This window comes from Paroedura picta, chromosome 7 (assembly GCF_049243985.1).
Source record: "Paroedura picta isolate Pp20150507F chromosome 7, Ppicta_v3.0, whole genome shotgun sequence".
NCBI classification, from domain to species: Eukaryota; Metazoa; Chordata; class Lepidosauria; order Squamata; family Gekkonidae; genus Paroedura; species Paroedura picta.
The window spans coordinates 3,371,963-3,390,646 of record NC_135375.1 but is presented as its reverse complement, the minus strand read 5'-3'; the positions used below and the strand labels follow the sequence as shown (position 1 = coordinate 3,390,646).

Below are 18,684 nucleotides of genomic sequence, written 5' to 3'. Positions count from 1 at the left end.
TATGCTGCTGGCAGAAACCTGGGCCCTGATGCCAAAGTTTGGCAGGGCCTGCCAAATGGTGCTATTCCACCAGGCATATGATTGAGGCCAGAGCAAACAAATGAAGTGAAATGGGTCTCCCCATCTTTCTGTGGACTACACTGCTACAGATGGTACCTAACGATATGGAGGCGAGAACAAGGCCCAAGCAACTGGATAATGGGGCATTTAAAGTTTATTGTTTTTACTGTTTGATTGTTGTCTCAGGACTATATAAGTTTTACACAGCTTCAAGCCTGTTCTAGGGAGTGGTGGTTTATAAATCAAACGCATAATAATAGTAATGCCTGCCCTTCCTGGAAAATGTATGTGGTTTTCTTTTCGTGGTTCTCTGATTTGATCCTGCACACTGGTCATGATCTTGGCAGTTTTTAAAAGCATGTCCTGTGTGGAATGCACTTTATCCTCCAAATGGAGGATCTGTCGGCTTGGAGAAAGTATGAGGCTCAGCCACCATTTTAATGTTAGGGTTCCAGAGACTGCCAAAATGGTTCCCTCCCCCAAAACGTTTTTCACTAAAGCATTGAAGGGAAAAATGTTTTCAGAGGTTCAGGCTTCCCATCCCAATATCTCTCCCCCTCCCCTCCCCATGGGTGAGGGACTCACCTTTGAGGGCAGCAAAAGAGTGGTAGGTGGGAATCCAAAGGAATTGGCATGCTTTTGAATTACCTTCGGCTTGGAAGCAAAACAAGTGCAAAATCGGCACAAAAGCACTCTCAGAAAACCCGAGGAAGCAGCGACCAGAAAGTGAACAGAGTGCTGAAGGGATGGAAATTGTTGCAGATAAAACAAATAAAACCCGATGGGCATGCCCAGTGAAAGCGAGGGAAATGGGTGCGTAATAGGCCACAGTCATCTCTTGATTAATAGATGATCCTGGAACATTGGGAGTCAGTGCGTTTTTTTATTTGTGATTTCCGGCTTGTTCCTTTGGTCTTCCTGTAAGTGACTGTTAGGAGTCTGGCCCAGCTCTCCTCTGGCTGCCAAGGAATCATTTGTATTGTCTTAATATGAATCAGTGGGAAAGGGTTATGATAAAATAGCACAGTCAAGAGAATGCCCTCTTGAGTGGCTTCAGAAGGCGTGATGTAGGTTTTAGAACAGCTGTTTGTTTCCAGGAGCTGGATTTGAATGTAGGGGGAAAGGAAAAGAATGAAAGTAAACTGCAAAAAGCAACCCTCCTTTTTTGCCATGGTGCTTAATAAAAAGATCCTTAATAAAATCAGAGCCCAGTAACACCTTTAAGACCAACAAAGATTTGTTCAGGGTGTGAGCTTTCAAGTGCAGGCACACTTCCTGTAACGTTAATGTCTTTTCCATTATTCTGATTGTGTTTTTTGGTCATTTTGCCTGTTTCCCATAGATCCCATGTTGGGCTATCTATTCTACTCAATCTGTATTTGAACAAGTATGTCTAATGCCTTTAACCAGGGGTAGTCAAACTGGCTCTCCAGGTGTCCATGGACTACAATTCCCATGAGCCCCTGCCAGCGAATGCTGGCAGGGGCTCATGGGAATTATAGTCCATGGACATCTGGAAGGCCACAGTTTGACTACCCCTGCTTTTAACTTTATGTGCTGTATACTGTTGCTAAATCAGCACACGCCTTTTGGAGTTGCCTTCAGTTTTTGTTGTGTTTTGTGTTATATGGCTGTGTCTTGTTAATCACTGTAAACACACGTTTGATGTGTAGTCTGGAGCTGAGAAGGTATCCTGTGTTTCCATTCCCTCTGATGGTGACAAGTGTTGTGATCTGTTCTTTATGTGGCTGCTTTCACCAATAAATACAGAGAGATGCATGCATATGGGCAGACGTGTGTTTGTGTGTGTGTAGAACCTGCTGGTTAAAATTACTATTGCTACAGGCTTAGTAAGGACCAGGAATTCAAGTTAATCACCCTCTGCCCTTTCTGCCTGAGTGATAAGTAGTTATGTTCCCACTGTGTTTTAACTTCTCAAGTCAAGTCCTTTTAAAGTAGTGTCTAACTATCATACAAAAATTGTGTTATCATTTCCCGAATTGCCTGCGCTATGTTCCTTTCTAGTTAAACACAGGGTATTTTGAAAAAGGTTAAGCAGAGCTTTGGTAGCTTTGTGCATTAAACTTTAAGCAGCTGCATTAAATCTTATTTATGCTGCTGCCATTCATGTATATTGGCCTGACTGCATTTCCAGGACTTCCTCCTTTCTACCTGTATTCCAGAGAAGTTATAGAGAAGTTGTGTACAGTGTTTGTCAAATTCTGGCATGTTCAGAGGCCAATTTTACTTGTTTTGTGCCGGGGATCATAAACAGTTCTTCATCACTGTATTTTAGTGCTTGAGGAGGGGGATAGGGAAAGCGGTGGTCCCTTGAGTATAAGGGTCCCAGACCATTTAGGAGCTCCCTCCTGAAAACAGGAAAACTACAGGACAACCTAGAGGGAAATTTGTCTAAAAGTGCCTGCTTTTACTGAAGCTCAGAGCACTGTATACTGCCTTAAAAAAAATAATCTGGGCTATTATAACATTTTGAAGTCACACACACAGCCTTGCCTCTTTTAATACCCTCCTATCACAGGCCTAGTTGGGGATGTACTGAAGCACTATGTCGATTGCTGAAATGTCATTAAAAGTGCTTAAACAATACCTAAAATGGGCCCTTATTATTTAAAAGCCTATAGAGTTCAGAGATGTGCTGTTTCTTGTCACCTGCATTTGTCTTCTACTAGCTAGAGGACCTGCTAACCTGGTTAAGCAGAACAGCTTACATTAAAATCACTGAAGTGTTTCCAGAACATTGAGGGTACTTTGATCTTTCTTCAGGATTAAAAAGCAAGTCATATCAAGCATTTTTGTTGAGAAAAGGAGCAGTTTTTCCTTTGGTCTGTTGGGAGGAGGTGTTTGTGCTGAGTGTGTAAGCCAAGTCATGCTGTGTGTGCAGCTTCATTGGTGAGGTTAGTGTGGCTCTGCCTGCTTGGCTATTCTGCCTCCTTGTCTGATTCTCAGAAAGAAGATGGCTTAATGCAGGGGTAGTCAAACTGCGGCCCTCCAGATGACCATGGACTACAATTCCCAGGAGCCCCCTGCCAGCGAACACTGGCAGGGGGCTCCTGGGAATTGTAGTCCATGGACATCTGGAGGGCCGCATTTTGACCACCCCTGGCTTAATAAGAGGAAAGGCTTTTAGTTCTTTAGGAAACCGGTTGTAAGATTAGGGAGAGAAATGGCTCTCTGGCACCCGCAAAATAGAAAGCCCTTGTTATTAAGGCACAATAAAATCAGAGTCCAGTAGCACCTTTAAGGCCAACAAAGATTTATTCAAGGCGTGAGCTTTCGAGTGCAAGCACCCTTCGTCAGACAGTTCTTCAACAGCTTTCTCCCCCCAAAACGTTTTAATCTTAATGCAAAGAGGTTAGCTGAGGGGAAGTGATAAGTTGGCCATGGGTTCCTATGGAGATCCTTTTGTGACATTTATTGATTGTAGAATATGTAAATATTTCTAAAAGGCACAGCTATTTTGATGAGATGTCTAATGTTACGGAACAAATGGCTTTTTAAACTGTTTACTTTCCTCCTCATCTTGTTCTGCTGCATATACTTAATTCTTGTAAAACTGGAGGCGGCTGAAATCTGTTGTAAATATTCAGCCGCCTTTGAATTTTCAGGGGATCTGAAATATTCATCTGGAAGGGGGCTCGAGGCTCATCTAGTCCAACCCCTTTCGCAATACAGAAAAATTCACACCTATCCTATCTCTCCCTCAGTGACTTCTGCTCTATGCCCAGAGGGGGGCAAAAAATCCTACAGGATCGTTGGGCCAATGTGGAGGAAAATTCCTTCCTGACCCAAAAGTTGACACTGCCAGGGCATTGCCAGCTGTGATTTTCCTCCCTAATTTCTGTGAGCTGACTCCAACATGCTGCAGTGTTCGGTAGTCTGCTGAAGCTTCTTCCTGCTACAGTATAGCTATCCTGACAGCTTCTTCCCAATCATCAAAGTCTACAGAATACAGCTGCCGGGACAGTCTGAAAGTATAAAAATCTTTCCAGTGATTGGTCGCGTTCTTACGTTTAACCTTCATTCTGTTCATGTTCCGGGATGTGTTATCGACACATCTAGATCTTTGTAGTTGCTGAACCCTTATGCTGAACAGAGGGCATGACCTGTTTAGCTTCAGCGATATCTTCAAATGGTGGTTGGCTCCTGTTTTAGAAGAAAATAAAGGTTCCATCTGGGTTTCAGTTCAGGTTTGACTCCCAGTGTAAATGTGAGGCCTTCCCTGATTTAATCTGGACTGTTTCATAAGAAAGAGCAAAATGGCCATTATGTGATTAGGTCCCTTCCTGGGCAGGGGCTTCGGTTGACTTCCTAGGATGATCTGACAGATTGCATTTTGATTCATGTCCAGAAATGTTGCATTGTTAGGATTTCAGGCTGGTTTGAACTCACAGTTTTCTAATAATGCAGCTAGTTTTGTTTTTTTTTTAATCAAGGAGCAGCGAGGTTATGGCGAGCGTATGGGATTCTCCCTCTGAGATGAGGTTATCTGCTTAATACATTTACTCTCTGGCTCAGCCAGGGAGGCAGGATCATAAAACACCTTCTTCCTCTTCGTGTCTCCTTCGGTAGTATTCCTTGATGGTCTCCCATCCAAATACCGACCCTGTCTAGCTTCTGAGAATCTGACGTGGTTAAGCTAGCCTGGTTTGTGCGGCTCAGAGGTGGTTAGCCATTGCCTGCCTCTGGGTCACGACCCTCTTGTTCAGGGGTAGTCAAACTGCGGCCCTCCAGATGTCCATGGACTACAATTCCCAGGAGCCCCTGCCAGCAAACGCTGGCAGGGGCTCCTGAGAATTGTAGTCCATGGACATCTGGAGAGCCGCAGTTTGACTACCCCTGCTCTTGTTCCTTGATAGTCTCTCTTCCAAATAATGGTTGGGGCTGCTTCTGTTTAGCTTCTGAGTAATAGGAGATTGGGCCAACCTGGGCTATCTGGGTCAGAATGCATACATATTCACTTGTGTGAATACAGATGCTCGTACCTTGTGTGAATACAGATGTGTGAATACAGACATACAGATGCTCCTATCTTTGCAGACCTTGTCTGCTAACAGAAAAATGTAAAAGTAAAATGCAAAGTGCAGCCCTACAATTAATGACAAATAATATTTTAAAGATGGCATGAGCAGTTAAAAGGATAAAAATATTGGTATGATCAGGTGAGAGAAGACAGAACTGTGCGGCTAAACCCCACGAAATTGACACTTAATCTGGAAAAGAGATCATTTACTTGTGAACCCAGGTCCCTTTCATACAAATTTGTGTTTCAGTAGAAAATTAAGACTTCCATAAAGAGATGTGATGATTCAGTCTTGTCTATCGTTGTGCTTTGCCCTTTATATTATTCTGAAGGCAGAGGTAAGAGAGAGCTAGGAGTCTCACGCCACAGAATATGCGTTAACGCTAAATGACAGAATCCGCAGTAATTAGATATTCAGAGTGCTCGTGAGTGCATCATCTCTTTTAAATCAGCATTGCTGTTTATGCATAAGTGATTGCAGGGATGGGGGAGCCTTCGGGAGGGGGTGATGAAATGGCGTGCACCTGGCAGACTTGCCCTTCAGTCTTATCAAGCAGATCTACGTGCTTGTTACGCTCAACCTGTGAAATTTTATATATTTTATAATTTTCGTACTAGGTCAGAAGTTTAGCCCCTGCAACCCAGGCCAAGAGAACAACAGAACCTCCCCCCCCCCCCCGAAACATTCTCTCTCTCTCTCTCTCTCTCTGGCACACACACTCTCATGCACTTTGAATGCTACATTCACTACACTGGTTATGTGTCTCCTGAGCTGAATGCAAAGGCAATCCGTATGGTGTAGTGCAGGGGTGGCAAAACTGGCTCTCCACTGGCAGGGGCACATGGAATTGGTAGTCCATGGACATCTGGAGACTCACAGTTTGACCACCCCTGGTGTAGTAGGTAAGAGTATCAGAATCGTTTCTGGAAAACCCGGGTTCGAATCTCCTCTCATTTTATGGAAGCTCGCTGGGTAACTTTGGGCCAGTCATGCTGTTTCAACTTAACCTACCTGACAGGGTTGTTGCAAGGAGAGGAGAATGCTGTAAGCGGCAGGAGAGAAAGGTGGGGTAGTAATCAATCAATTAATTAACTGAACAAAGTGCCTGTTATCACCCTTAAAGCCCTAAGGCTGACTTATCTCTGACTTATTTCTTATGAGTCAAGTATAGAACCATGGATTCCTCAGTGTGGACTCAGAAGAAAAAAGGAAATCACGAGGCACAATGATATAGTACTCTATGCTTATAGGTAAAAAGGTTATAACATAAAGCCATCAGTGGCAAATTCAGGGCCCTGGGATTGCCAGTTATTCAGTTTGGGTTGCATAGTGCAGGGGGTTGGATTAGATGACCCAGGAGCTCCCTTCCAACTCTAGGATTCTGTCTGCTCTTGGGTTATTCCCCCCCCCCTTCCAGTATTGAGTTCCGTCCTTTGGAACGCCTTCCCAGACCGGGTGCTTGTCGGGGAAAGACTTCACTTTTTGCAAACAGGAAGTTCAAAAAGGTTTCATTTCAAAGGCTGTTTGGTAGAATTTAAATTGCTTTGGCAGACCCGGCTGTGTTTTTATGTTGTGTGTTCTATTTTCTGTGTGATTTATGTCTTTTTAAGAAGCAGACTGTATTTGCATGTTCCTTTGAAGAAATGAGTCATTTTTATCTCCCCAGCCATTGTGCTTGCCCTCACCTGTTCCTTTCAAGCTCCGAGACTTCTCTTAGAAAGGAGTGACTGGAACTGTGACCCCGGCCTGGGTCTGGCACTATAATACTAGACATTTTATTTAAATTCCCTCCAGCCCTCTGAGCTTCTCTGTCAAGCATTCGATCCCTTTCATGTTCTCACCAGTCCATAACTGCTTTTGTTTCCTTGCTTGACTTCACTCTCATGTTTCTCTTGTGCTAATTACAGTCATGTTAAGTTTTTGCTGTTGGACTTCCTCCTCCACAATAAAATCAGAGTCCAGGAGCACCTTTAAGACCAACAAAGATTTATTCAAGGCGTGAGCTTTCGAATGCAAGCACCCTTTGGGTGCTTGCAATCGAAAGCTCCCACCTTGAATAAATCTTTTGTTGGTCTTAAAGGTGCTCCTGGACTCTGATTTTATTGTGCTACTTCAGACCAACACGGCTACTCATTTGAATCAATTCCTCCTCCAGTGTGCGTTATTCCTCTTGCATACAAGTTGGCTGGCCCACAGTAATCTGGAGGAACCCCTTGCAATGGAAATCACCTGTAGGGTTGTGTTGTGACTTGGATCACACTACTTGGGCAAGAAACACAGGCCTGTAACCGTTGATGTCAGCTGTTTCGTCTTGGCGTTTTAAGCAAGGAGCTGAGATCAGAGATGGTGTTTTGGGAATAAGGGGCCCTGTTGAATGCAGTGCCTCTGTAGTAAAGCCTTCCGTGGAGAAAAAGGAATCACAACCATCGTGCTCTCAGTAGTCACTGTTGTAAAAACAGATTTTTATTTATATCCCGCTTTCCCAATAATCCTCCAGGCAAGTCATATCAGTAAAGAGATGGGCACAGTTCCAGGCTTACAGAAAGGAAATGGAGCAGTTGAGCTGAACTGATTGACCCACGTGGAAATTTGGGTGAAAGAGGAGCAGCTATCCTGTGGTCCTTAGTCCTTTGCATGGTGACTAAGCATGTAGAAGAAGAGTTGGTTTTTATATGCCACTTTTGTCTACCAGGACTCTCAAAGTGGATTTCAGCCGCCTTCCCTTCCTCTCCCCACAACTGTCGAGTCCAGGGTCACCCAGCTGGCTGCATGTGGGGGAGAGGGGAATCAAACCTAGTTCTCCAGATTAGAAGCTGCCGCTCTTAACCACTACGCCAAACTGTGAGATTCATTTAGAATAGTCTGCATCAATATTCATTCTGAAATTGCAGAAGGGAACATTTCCCATTGCCTTTAATGGGGCCCTAGGTTATTATGGCGCTGAATCTATTTGGATTCAGTCGAATTCGAGTCAGGGAAGGGTACTTCAGGTGTTCCGAATTCGAGATGAATTGATTTGCGTCAAATCCAAAATGACCCTTCCCCCCCCTGCACAGTGACACAGGCCAGTACACCCTTTCAGCTTCTTGAATTTGCACTTTGAGGTTGAGAGTAGAAGGTTTTGTGAGAGGGAGGGGAAGGCAGACTCCCTGCGCATGCTTTTTCTGCAGTGGGTGACTGGGATGAGGCTGATGTTCTTCCTGGGAAGTATGGGGTGCAATCTCCCAGTGGCCATTAGTCCTCCTCGGAGAATTAATTTCTTGGGAAGAGGCCGTGACTCAATGGTAGAGCACCAACTGTGCATGCAAACGCTAGCCCTCTCCACTTAGGTGGATCTCAGACAGCAGGTCTTGGGGAAGACCTGTTTGAACTTGAGTCACTGACGGACAGCTGCCTGGTAGAAGAGGCAAGTCTGAGCTAGCTAGAATGGAAGGGAATGCATCACATTTGAGAAGACGACGCTACACAGCTATATTTATCAGTAATATAATTTGGCATTTTGTTCTAGACCCCCCCTACAACTTGGTTTAGCTGTGGACAGCATTGCAGAGGGAATAGCAATAGATAGCTAGTGTGGTGGCCTTCTGAACTAGTGGACACAAGGGTCTAGGTCAGGGATAGTCAAACTGCGGCCCTCCAGATGTCCATGGACTACAATTCCCAGGAGCCCCTGCCAGCGAATGCTGGCAGGGGCTCCTGGGAATTGTAGTCCATGGATATCTGGAGGGCCGCAGTTTGACTACCCGTGGTCTAGGTTCAAATCTCTAAATGGACATGATGCTTACTGGGTGATCTTGGGCCACTTCTCCCCCCACAGCCAACTGCAACAGGTGGGTGTGAAAATTAAGGGAAGGGGATACATTTAGTCCTCAGAAGAAGGTTGTTACAAATCTGAGAGATCTCATTTTCTGTGTGAAACACTGAAATATTCAGAATATTGACTGTACATAAATTTCATTGATCTTACGATCCTTAAATCTTATTATCCCTTAAATCTAGACCCATTTCAGTCTGGCTTCAGGCAGGGGTTTGGCACAGAAACTGCCTTTATTGCCTTGATGGATGACTCGTATCAGGAGTGGGGCAGTACAACCCTCATTCTCCTCTGTCTTTCAGTGGCTTTTGATACCATCAAACCTGGCAGCCTACTAGGGTGACTCCAGGGACTGGGATGTGGAGGCAGTGTTCTAGAGTGATTCATGTCCTGTTTCCAAGGTAGGCTCCAGAAAGTAGCTATGAGGGACTTTTGGTTTCACATGGAAGTCCCCAGGGGTCAGTTCTCTCCTTGAGGGAGGCAGGTCAAAAGAATAGAAATTCCTAAATAAGTTAATAAAATGTGGGTTGATTTTGTCTCAATGCCACTGCCCCTTCCCCACTCCTCCTTACTAATGTTCCAGTGGTAAGCTTATGGGGGAGGCCAGTTTTCAGGCAGTCATATAATGCTGCAGTATCTGCCCCCCTTACTATCTTCCTAGAATCATAGAGTTGGATGGGACCTCCTGGGTCATCTAGTTCTAGTCCAACCTGCTGCACTGTCACCTGCCACCTCCTTGAACCTTCACAGAATCAGCCTTTCCGTCAGATGGCTATCCAGCCTCTGCTTAAAAATCTTCAAAGATGGAGAACCCACCACCTCCCGAGGAAGCCTGTTCCACTGAGAAACCACTCTGTCGGGAACTTCTTCTGGATGTTTAGATGGAAATTTCTTTTGAATTAATTTCATCCCATTCATTCTGGTCTATCCCTGTGGGGCAAGAGAGAGCAACTCTGCTCCATCCTCCATATGGCAGCCTTTTAAATACTTGAAGATGGTTATCAGATCCCCTCTCATTTGTCTCCTCTCCAGGCTAAACAGACCAAGCTCGCCCAACCTTTCTTCATATGCCTTGGTCTCCAAACCCCTCACCATCTTGGTTGCCCTCCTCTGGACATGCTCCGGTTTGTCAACACCCCTCTTCAGCTGTGCTTCCCTTTAGGATGCTGATTATATAGATGATGATTCAGTGGTGTTCAAAATACCTTTAGCGTGCTGCACACTCATGACTACCCTGCTGTGTTCTTCCCAGCTGAATTCAGTGTAGCTTGAAAACCCTGCATGCTGTTCTTACACTGATGGTCATTGGTATGCTGGATTGACCAGCAGCATGAGCAATTCCTTGTGGTCTAGCCTTGTGTTTGTGGTTTCAGGGCTTATTCGAAACACTTAAGAACTTGCTCAGTGGCTCTCGGTGTCCTTATTTGGAAACTTACTCAGAACACCACACTTGGCTTTTTCTGTGGCAGGTCAGTAGTGAGGAAGAGGGGCTTTGGCTCAGTGGTAGAGCATCTGCTTGGCTTGTGAGCCCAGATTCCGTGGCATCTCCAGCTAAAGGAGTCAGACGATCAGTGAAAGACATTAGCCTGAGACCCTGGAGAGCAGCTGTCAATAAGAGTATGAGGCTGCTTTGTGTGTGTGTATAAGTCAGAAGAGAGCCTCTTGTGGCGCAGAGTGGTAAGGCAGCAGACATGCTGCCTGAAGCTCTGCCCATGAGGCTGGGAGTTCAATCCCAGCAGTTGGGTCAAGGTTGACTCAGCCTTCCAACCTTCCGAGGTTGGTAAAATGAGTACCCAGCTTGCTGGGGGGTAAATGGTAATGACTGGGGAAGGGAATGGCAAACCACCCTGTATTGAGTCTGCCATGAAAACATTAGAGGGCGTCACCCCAAAGGTCAAACATGACCCGGTGCTTGCACAGGGGGATACCTTTACCTTTTTAGCAATGTCAGAAGTGATCTAGGGTTGATGCAGATGGAGAAATGAAGCTCCAAAAACAAATATAACACCTCTTTATTGAGTTCTTAAATCTATTTGCATGCCTTCCTGTGATTTTTGATGATTTAACTCTTACCAAAAGAGCTGGTTGCTGCTGCTCAGAGTAGAATCTCTGACCTCGAGAGACCAGTGGTCTGATTCAGTGAAGGCAGCTTCATGCATTCTCCTGTCCTATGTGCTTTCTCCCCCTCCCCCCTCCCCACATACACGTATTGGTTCCTGAAGAGGAAGGAAGTTGTCCTGATGACTTTGTGACAACAAAATGATGTCACAAATCCAGAATTATGGCCTGAGTGCCTTGTGAATTGGGTCTCCCCACAGAAGCCTGCAAAAGAACATAAAAGGGAGATGCCCTGGAGTCAGAGATATAGAGGGTAAGCTAAAGACTCTTGAATTGGGCAGCATTAACCATTAACCTGATTTGTTTCCCTTCAATCTTTGAATGTTAAGGACGTTGGTTGGTTTTGGGGTCTATTCTGTACACACACTGAAACAGAATGGTGACCGTAGCCCAGTCCTACAGTTGGACATTCTGTTGTCAGCACCTGCCAGATTCTTCCTCTGAATCCTGACTCTGGGGCACTGTATGACAGCTGGTGTTGCGTCGTTTCCAAGACAGGGCTTAGGAGCACCTTCTGCGCCATTTCAGTGCGCCCCCCGGGTCTGCCATGAAAGCTGTTGCTGCACTTTTCAAGAGGAATGGCTTTTCAGCTGCTAGATGGCGAGTGCTAGTATGCACCTGGGCCTCCGTTCTAGTCAGAAGTGCCCTTTGAAGTGTTGAAGAGGAAATGTGCAAAGCGAGTGGCTGAATCTCTGGCTTCTTGGGAACGTTCCTGCGGGGAACAAACGGACTTTTTTCAAAGTGGGTTTTTAAAATCCTTGTTCACTGAAGGCATAGCTGTCCCCGCTCAACAAGCACGGGCCCATTGTCTGAAGGCCGGGAATCTTAAGTGATGAATGGGTCACCTTCCACTTCCTCCTGCAGATTTTAAAGAAGAAGTTGCAGTGTTAATTCATTTCTAGTGACAGTTTGACTTACGGCAAAGCACTGTCACATACAGCCTGTTGCTGCTGCCAGCAGCTTGTGTGAGGCTGTCTAATAATTGGCTCCGGGAAGATTCCTGCTTCTTTTACAGGCAACAACTGGAGTGAGCTGACTGGGGAGGGGAAGGGGGGCTGTGTCCGGAATTCCTTGGTCAGTTTTATCAAGAGCCATTTGCTTGCGACAGAGAGAAAGGTGCCTGCTTAAGAGTCAATATAATTAAGTTCATTTTTATATTGCTTCAGAGCTACAAGGCAGTGTCCAAATGCTGGTTTTTCCTGATAAAAGGATCTCCAATAATAAGGGTTAAAACGGCCTTTCTTTGCATCAGATGCTGGAAAGGTGCTCTATATCAGAATTCTTATGTTGGATCTGTCTAATGGCCCATCCAGTCCAACGTTCAGTGTCACACAGTGGCCAAAGCCCAGATGCCATCAAGAGATACCAGTGGGGCTAGAACTCCAGAAGCCCTTTTCCTGTTGTCCCCAGGCACCAAGAAGACAGAGCATCCCTGCCCCAGACATAAGAAAACACATCAGGCCAATGGCCCATCCAGTCCAACATCCTGGAGCCATCTGGGGGTCTGCCAGTGGGGCCAGAACTCCAGAAGCCTTCCCCTACCTCAAGAGTACAGAACATCACTGCTCAGACAATACTGAGTTCAGATGGGCTAAGTACTTAACTTGGTCCATTTCCATTCCAAAATTAAAGTGTTTTTTTTTCCTTCCAATTTTCCCCTCCCACAGTGGTTCAAAATATCCTTCAATGTGTTTCTCCTTGGCTATGGGAGACCGGGATGGGTGGGGGGTGGGCGGAATCGGAGGTTTCCTGTGGGAAGGGATGGGGGGAATGAGCAATTCCAGACAAAAGCCAAGCTGAGTCCTTATGCTTGGCAAGAGTGTTGTGAATTGGCTTTGGTGTGTGCCGTCTCAATCTAGAGAGACTCTAAAGAAGATTGCTAAGTGGCTCTCTAAGCATTGGGTTTCATGGACTTGTAAACTTGCCAAATAAAATGGCACAAAGGAGGGCCCAGTGTTTACCAAGGGGTCACATAGTTCAGTGCTGGATTCTAGAGGTCCTTGTTGGGGGGGGGGGGATCACTGGGACACAGAATTGGGGTGGGCAGGTAATTGTGAGTTCTTGCATTGTGCAGGGGGTTGGACTAGATGACCCCGGAGGTGCCTTCCAACGCTGTGATTCCAGTGCAGGGATGTGTAGCTCCAGGGATTAGGCATGTAAAAAGATGCAGCATTAAAGATGAGGAAATGAAGGGCTGAAAGACTAATTACTGCTGTTAATGTTTTTTGTAAGAATACGAGATGGATGGAAGTGCTGATTCTAACCTCTGTTACGATGCACCTCAAGGGATCTGTTGGATGTTGATCTCTCTCCATGCCAAACAAAGTTCAAGCTCAGTGGCGCCTAAGACCAACCATGTTTTAGCCAAGGTATAAGCTTTTGCGTGCAAGCACACTTCTTCAGATGCATTGAAATGGAGGTTCCCAGTCCATGTCAGGGTATCTGAGGAAATGAGCATACACACGGAAGCTTTGAATAAAACAGTTGTTGGTCTTAAAGGTGTGGCTGGGCTTGAACTTTGTTCTCCTGCTTCAGACCATCATAACAGCTCATCCGAATCTATCTTTCCATTGTGGAAGTTTCCAGAGAACAGGTATGGGAGGAGAAGAACCACTGTAGGGTTCAAGAGAATTCATGGGTCGTTTGCAGGCATGTGACATAGATAGGTTTCTGGCCACTACTTTGAATTTCGCACCCTCTGCCCCCCATTTGAGGCCGCTTCAGGTGGGTGAAGAAGGACGTGCTGACACCGTCTGCCTTTCCCGTTTGTGTCAGTGCCTTGTTCTCTGCTGAAATGCTTAGGAATCCAGCCATGTGGTCCTGTAGCTGAAGTCAAAGGCGTTTAAAGACTGAATCCAAAATTACCGGTCTTGAGCGGGCGTTGAATAGACTGTACATTTTACAGGATAGTAAAAATGAAAACTCTCAAGCGTGCAAAAAAAGAGAAAAGAAATCCAAACTATCAAGTGTTTCCCTTTAGTATATTAATAGAAGAAAAGCAAAGAAAAATCTTAGAGAAAATGTGTCATTTATCAGCTTCTTGTATTTTGTCTGTGTTCAGCTCATACTTGTGGTTGGGTGACTCAAAACACCTTTACAAATACAGCAAAAAATTGGGAATGGAAAGGAAAGGCTGTGAAACACTATGAGGCATGTGCCCTTGTTAAGGCTGAGGAATATATCGAACTGTAGAATTGTAGAAGTTCAAGTTTTATTATTTCCTTCCCCCACAGGTCAGTTTGACACCCCCCTCCCAAGTTAGCTTATTTTGTCTGAGCACCCTTATCAAATTTGTAGTCAGCGACCTAAAAAGACTCCCGCCATTTGGTGAAGGTAGTTTTCCTGTTCCTTACTCCCTCTCTAATCTAATCTCTTCCTTGTCTGACAGGCAGTTTGACAGGCCAATTGTTTTTAAAAGTATTAACTTTATCTGAACAACAGTTTTGTTGCTTCTACTGACAGTTGTTTCACTACTTGGTTTATAGTCCTCTTTTCTCATTGAGAGGCAAGGCAGATTACCGAATTGGAAAGTGTTATAATGTACTCATGCTTACATTGGAGAAGGGTAACTTACATTATTTATTTGCCATCTTTTATCCAATTTTTCAATTTTGATGGAGGACCAAAAATGGCTTGCAAAAATTAATTTTTTAACAAATGTCCATAAAACACAGAGTAATAAAAATATCCAGCACTTTGTAGTTGGCGTCCATCAGGTTAATCTTTCTGGCAAGGGCCATGGACTATAGTCCTTGGGCGAAGGGCCAAGAAAGAGAAGGTTTTTATACTCCTCTCTTCTTTACCTTAAGGAGCCTTAACAGCTGCTGCCAATCCCATTTCCTCCCTCTTCCCACAACAGGCACCTTAACGAAGTTTTGAGTCCATTGACCCTTTAAAGTTTAATTCTGAGTATAATGTAACAGACGCCTTGTGAAGTAGGGGGGGGGTATCCAATAAACTGTGCAATTTTTTTAAAAGCTTAAAATTTTCCACAGACATTATTAATTACAGCATGGTTTCCTTGGTGAAAAATCCCCCCTGAATTAAATGTCAGCTTGATGTTGCGGTTAAGACTGGCAGCGTCCAATCTAGAGAGCTGGGCTTGAGTCTCCACTCCTCCTCCACATGCAGCCAGCTGGGTGACCTTGAGCCAGTCATAGTTCCTCTAGAGCTGTCTCAGCCCCATCTGCCTCACAGGATGTCTGTTGTGGGAGAGAAAGAGTAGATGATCGTAAACCACTTTGAGACTCCTTCAGGTACTAAAGGAAACCCCAGCTATTCTTCTCACTGAATGATAAAAGCAGGGGTAGTCAAACTGCGGCCCTCCAAATGTCCATGGACTACAATTCCCATGAGCCCCTGCCAGCATTCTGGAGGGCTGCAGTTTGACTACCCCTGATATAAAAGCATGAGAGCCTTCCTACCTATCAGGCTGATGCTGCATTGAGCAGGCGGTTGAACTAAATGGCCTACATGGTCTCTTCCAACTCTATGATTCTGTGATTTCCCCCATGGGGAGCCACAACAGAGAATGCTGAGGTATGAGATAGATGGAATATTCAAACGCTGCTTAGCTCCCACTTCTCTTCTGTTAGTAACTGAGCTGCAAAGTTCTGCACCATCTGGCGATTTTTAGTTGTCCTCAAAGGTATACTCATGTAGATTGTGTAGCCCAGTAGTCCATCTAGTCCAGCCCCCTGTGTTACCTAGTGGCCAACCAGTTCTCCTGGACAGCCAACAGCAGGGCATAGACCTGGGGCTTCCATGAGCTCCTGCTAGCATCATGCTGTCCATGGACACCTGGAGAATCACAGCTTGGCTACCCTGGCATAGAGATAGAGGCTTTCCCCTGATGTTGCCTTCTGCCTCTGGATGGGGAGGTTCCCCTCAGTCACCATGGCAAGTAGTCATTGATAGATACCTTCCATGAATCTTTCATCCCCTTTTAAAGCTGTTTTTTCCTATGGCCATCACTGTTTGCTTGCAACTCTCTCCACCCCACATATAAGTCTCTCTTGTGTCTCCCCCCTCCCCCCAGTGGTCTCTTTTTTCTAAACTGAAAAGTCCGAGGCTCTTGAGCCTTTCCTCCGGGGGAAGGTGTTCCAGCCTTCTAATCATCTTAGTTGCCCTCCTTAATGGGACCAAAGGCAGCCCACAGCATGGGGCTCGTCTGCTCCATTTTATCCTCATGAAACAAGCCCTTCAGTGGCAGAATTCTGGCCTGCCCTTCAACAACTCCACTGGCTCCCAGTTGAATGCCGGATGAGAGAATCACCTTCCAGGTCATACTGGGCCCAGTGTGCCTGAGAGACCGCCTCTCTGCCTGTACCCCCCAAAGAGCATTACATTCTGCCACCTCCACCAAGAGTTTGAGGATCCCTCAACCTGGAGCAGAGCCTTCTTTGTTTTGGCCCCCACCTGGTGGAACGAGCTCCCTGAAGAGATTGGGGCCCTTCCTGAACTGCAATTTCGCAGGGCCTGCAAAAGGGAGCTCCTCCACCAGGGATGCAGCTGAGGCTGACAGGTTTAACACCATTCAGCTGGCCCTCCAGACAATCTTCCACATCTTGAACCCAGCTGACCCCCCCCATGGCCTCCATTTAAAAAGTTCTATTGTATTGCTAATTGTTACATTATTGCTACTCAATGCTGGCTCTTACTGTATTGTTCCTGTTCTCTTATGATTATTGTTTACGGTTACAATGTATACCCCATGTTTTATGTAAACCACCCCGAGCCTTACGGGAGGGGGGGGGTACAGAAATATAACAAATAAAGAAGTAAATGAAAAACCTGGAGTAAGTTACAGAGGAATAACTGGCTTTCCCCTTCCTTGCTTCTTGCTAGTAGTACAGAGAACCACTTTCCTAGTTCTCCCCCTCCTCTCTTAGCTTCTTATACCAGCGGTTCCAGACACTGGCAGTCTTCAAGCAAAGGTTGGATGCACACTTTTCTTGGATGCTTTAGAATGCTTAGGGCTGATCCTGCGTTGAGCAGGCGGTTGGACTAGAGGGCCTGTATGGCCCCTTCCAACTCTATGATTCTTCTATGAGTTCATAAACAACATAGAACCTGATTGTAAAAGTCCTGTATTGCAGGGGTAGTCAACCTGTGGTACTCCAGATGTTCACGGACTACAATTCCCATGAGCCCCTGCCAGCACTTGCTGGCAGGGGCTCATGGGAGTTGTAGTCTGTGAACATCTGGAGGACCACAGGTTGACTACCCCTGCTGTATTGGGTCTTGTTGCACCCTTCTCGCCAGTCTGATCTGCTGCCAGTGGAGCCTGGGAATGATGGGGTTCAGGGAAGGACCTCAACAGGGTATAATGTCATAAAGTCCACCCTCTAAAACTGCCATTTAGTTTAGAGACTGTTCTCTCTAATCTGGAGAAGAGTGGTAATCCTTGAAGATCTCCAAGCCCCACCTGGAGGGTGGCAGCTCCAGCCACCCGGGCTATGTAGGTATATAGCAAATGTTGAAAGTCCAGTTGAATTGGAAATGGAAAAGAGGATCTGTCAGCCTTAAGGTTCCAGAGACAAAGCTATCACCAAAGGAAAGGAGGCAGACTGTGTTAATAGCCTAATGAGGGAGTAGTGGGTTTCTACTACTGCTGGTTAGAACGGAGAGGATAAGGCGCATGCATTAATAAATGAGGAAGAATGGAATTAACGGGTGAGCCCTACAGATCCGTTCTCTTTGGCAATTGGCAGGAAGAGCTGGGCAGGCACTTGAGCAGACCAGCTAGCGGAAATTGAAGAAGAATTGGTGCACGCTCTCGAATTATGTGATTTGTGTTGCAGGAAGTTTCAAGCAGTCACTGGGGCAGACATCTCTTTTCAAAGCCATCCCGGTTTGCAGCAATTACATCATAATGCAGTGTCGGAAAATTAGCTGTGGTTCTCTGACGTGTCCAGACCTTGTATGAAGCATCATTTCTCCCCTTCCCACCTGCTTCTGAATACAGCAGAGACTGCCACTTCCCAGTGGTTGAAGGGTGGTCAAGAGAATGACGGTATCCTGTTTGTTGAGTTAACCTGTCCCAAGGGCTTGAGGATTGGGAAGAGGCCCAATTTGAACAGTGTCATACCGTTTCTGGAAGCTGCTCCCTCTTTGGAATCTTCTCCTGCTGAATACATGCTAGAATAAAGGGGTAGCCACTCTAGGCTTGGGAAGGTGGACTCTATGGCATTATACTCCATTGATCGAAGTCCCTCCCCTCCCAAAAACCCTGCCTTCCTCAGGCTCTGCCTCCAAAATCTTCAGCTATTTCCTAAACTGGAGGTGGCAACCCTGCTTGGTATGTCAGTAGGTGGGAGTGCTCTCTGAAATATACTGATTTACAGGTTGCTAATAGTACAAATGGACTCCGGGGAATGGTAGAGGACAGGAAGACCTGGAGGATCATTGTCCATGGGGTCATGATGGGTTGGACACGACTTCGCAACTAACAACAGCAACAAATAGTACATAGCGCTGGAGAGAGGTATACAGAGAGTGTCCAGAGGGCTCCAAGCATTTCCCCTTTCAGAATATTGCCACTGTGTTTTTAAATATGCAGTATTGAAATAATTGTGCTTGCAGTCTGTTTCCTGTACTTTAACTCTGTATTTACTTGCCTCCACATTTGGTTATTCAGGTCTTAGTTCC

At 45.7% G+C, this 18,684-nt stretch overlaps 1 protein-coding gene across 5 annotated transcripts in view; it reads left to right on the top strand.

Annotated features, from left to right (window-relative positions):
* Positions 1 to 18,684, top strand: part of UBAP2 (ubiquitin associated protein 2) — a 98,991-nt gene that overhangs the window by 3,818 nt on the left and 76,489 nt on the right. Inside the window, exon 1 of one of the 5 annotated variants that reach the window (XM_077346545.1) lies at positions 9,297 to 9,317. The exons of 3 other annotated variants lie outside the window; for them this stretch is intronic. In XM_077346545.1, the coding sequence (XP_077202660.1) occupies positions 9,302 to 9,317 (16 nt within the window). In that variant the 5' untranslated portion in view covers positions 9,297 to 9,301. Of the gene's footprint in view, positions 1 to 9,296; positions 9,318 to 11,189; positions 11,288 to 18,684 lie in introns of those variants that run through there. One more of the 5 variants, XM_077346551.1, reaches the window with a different exon arrangement.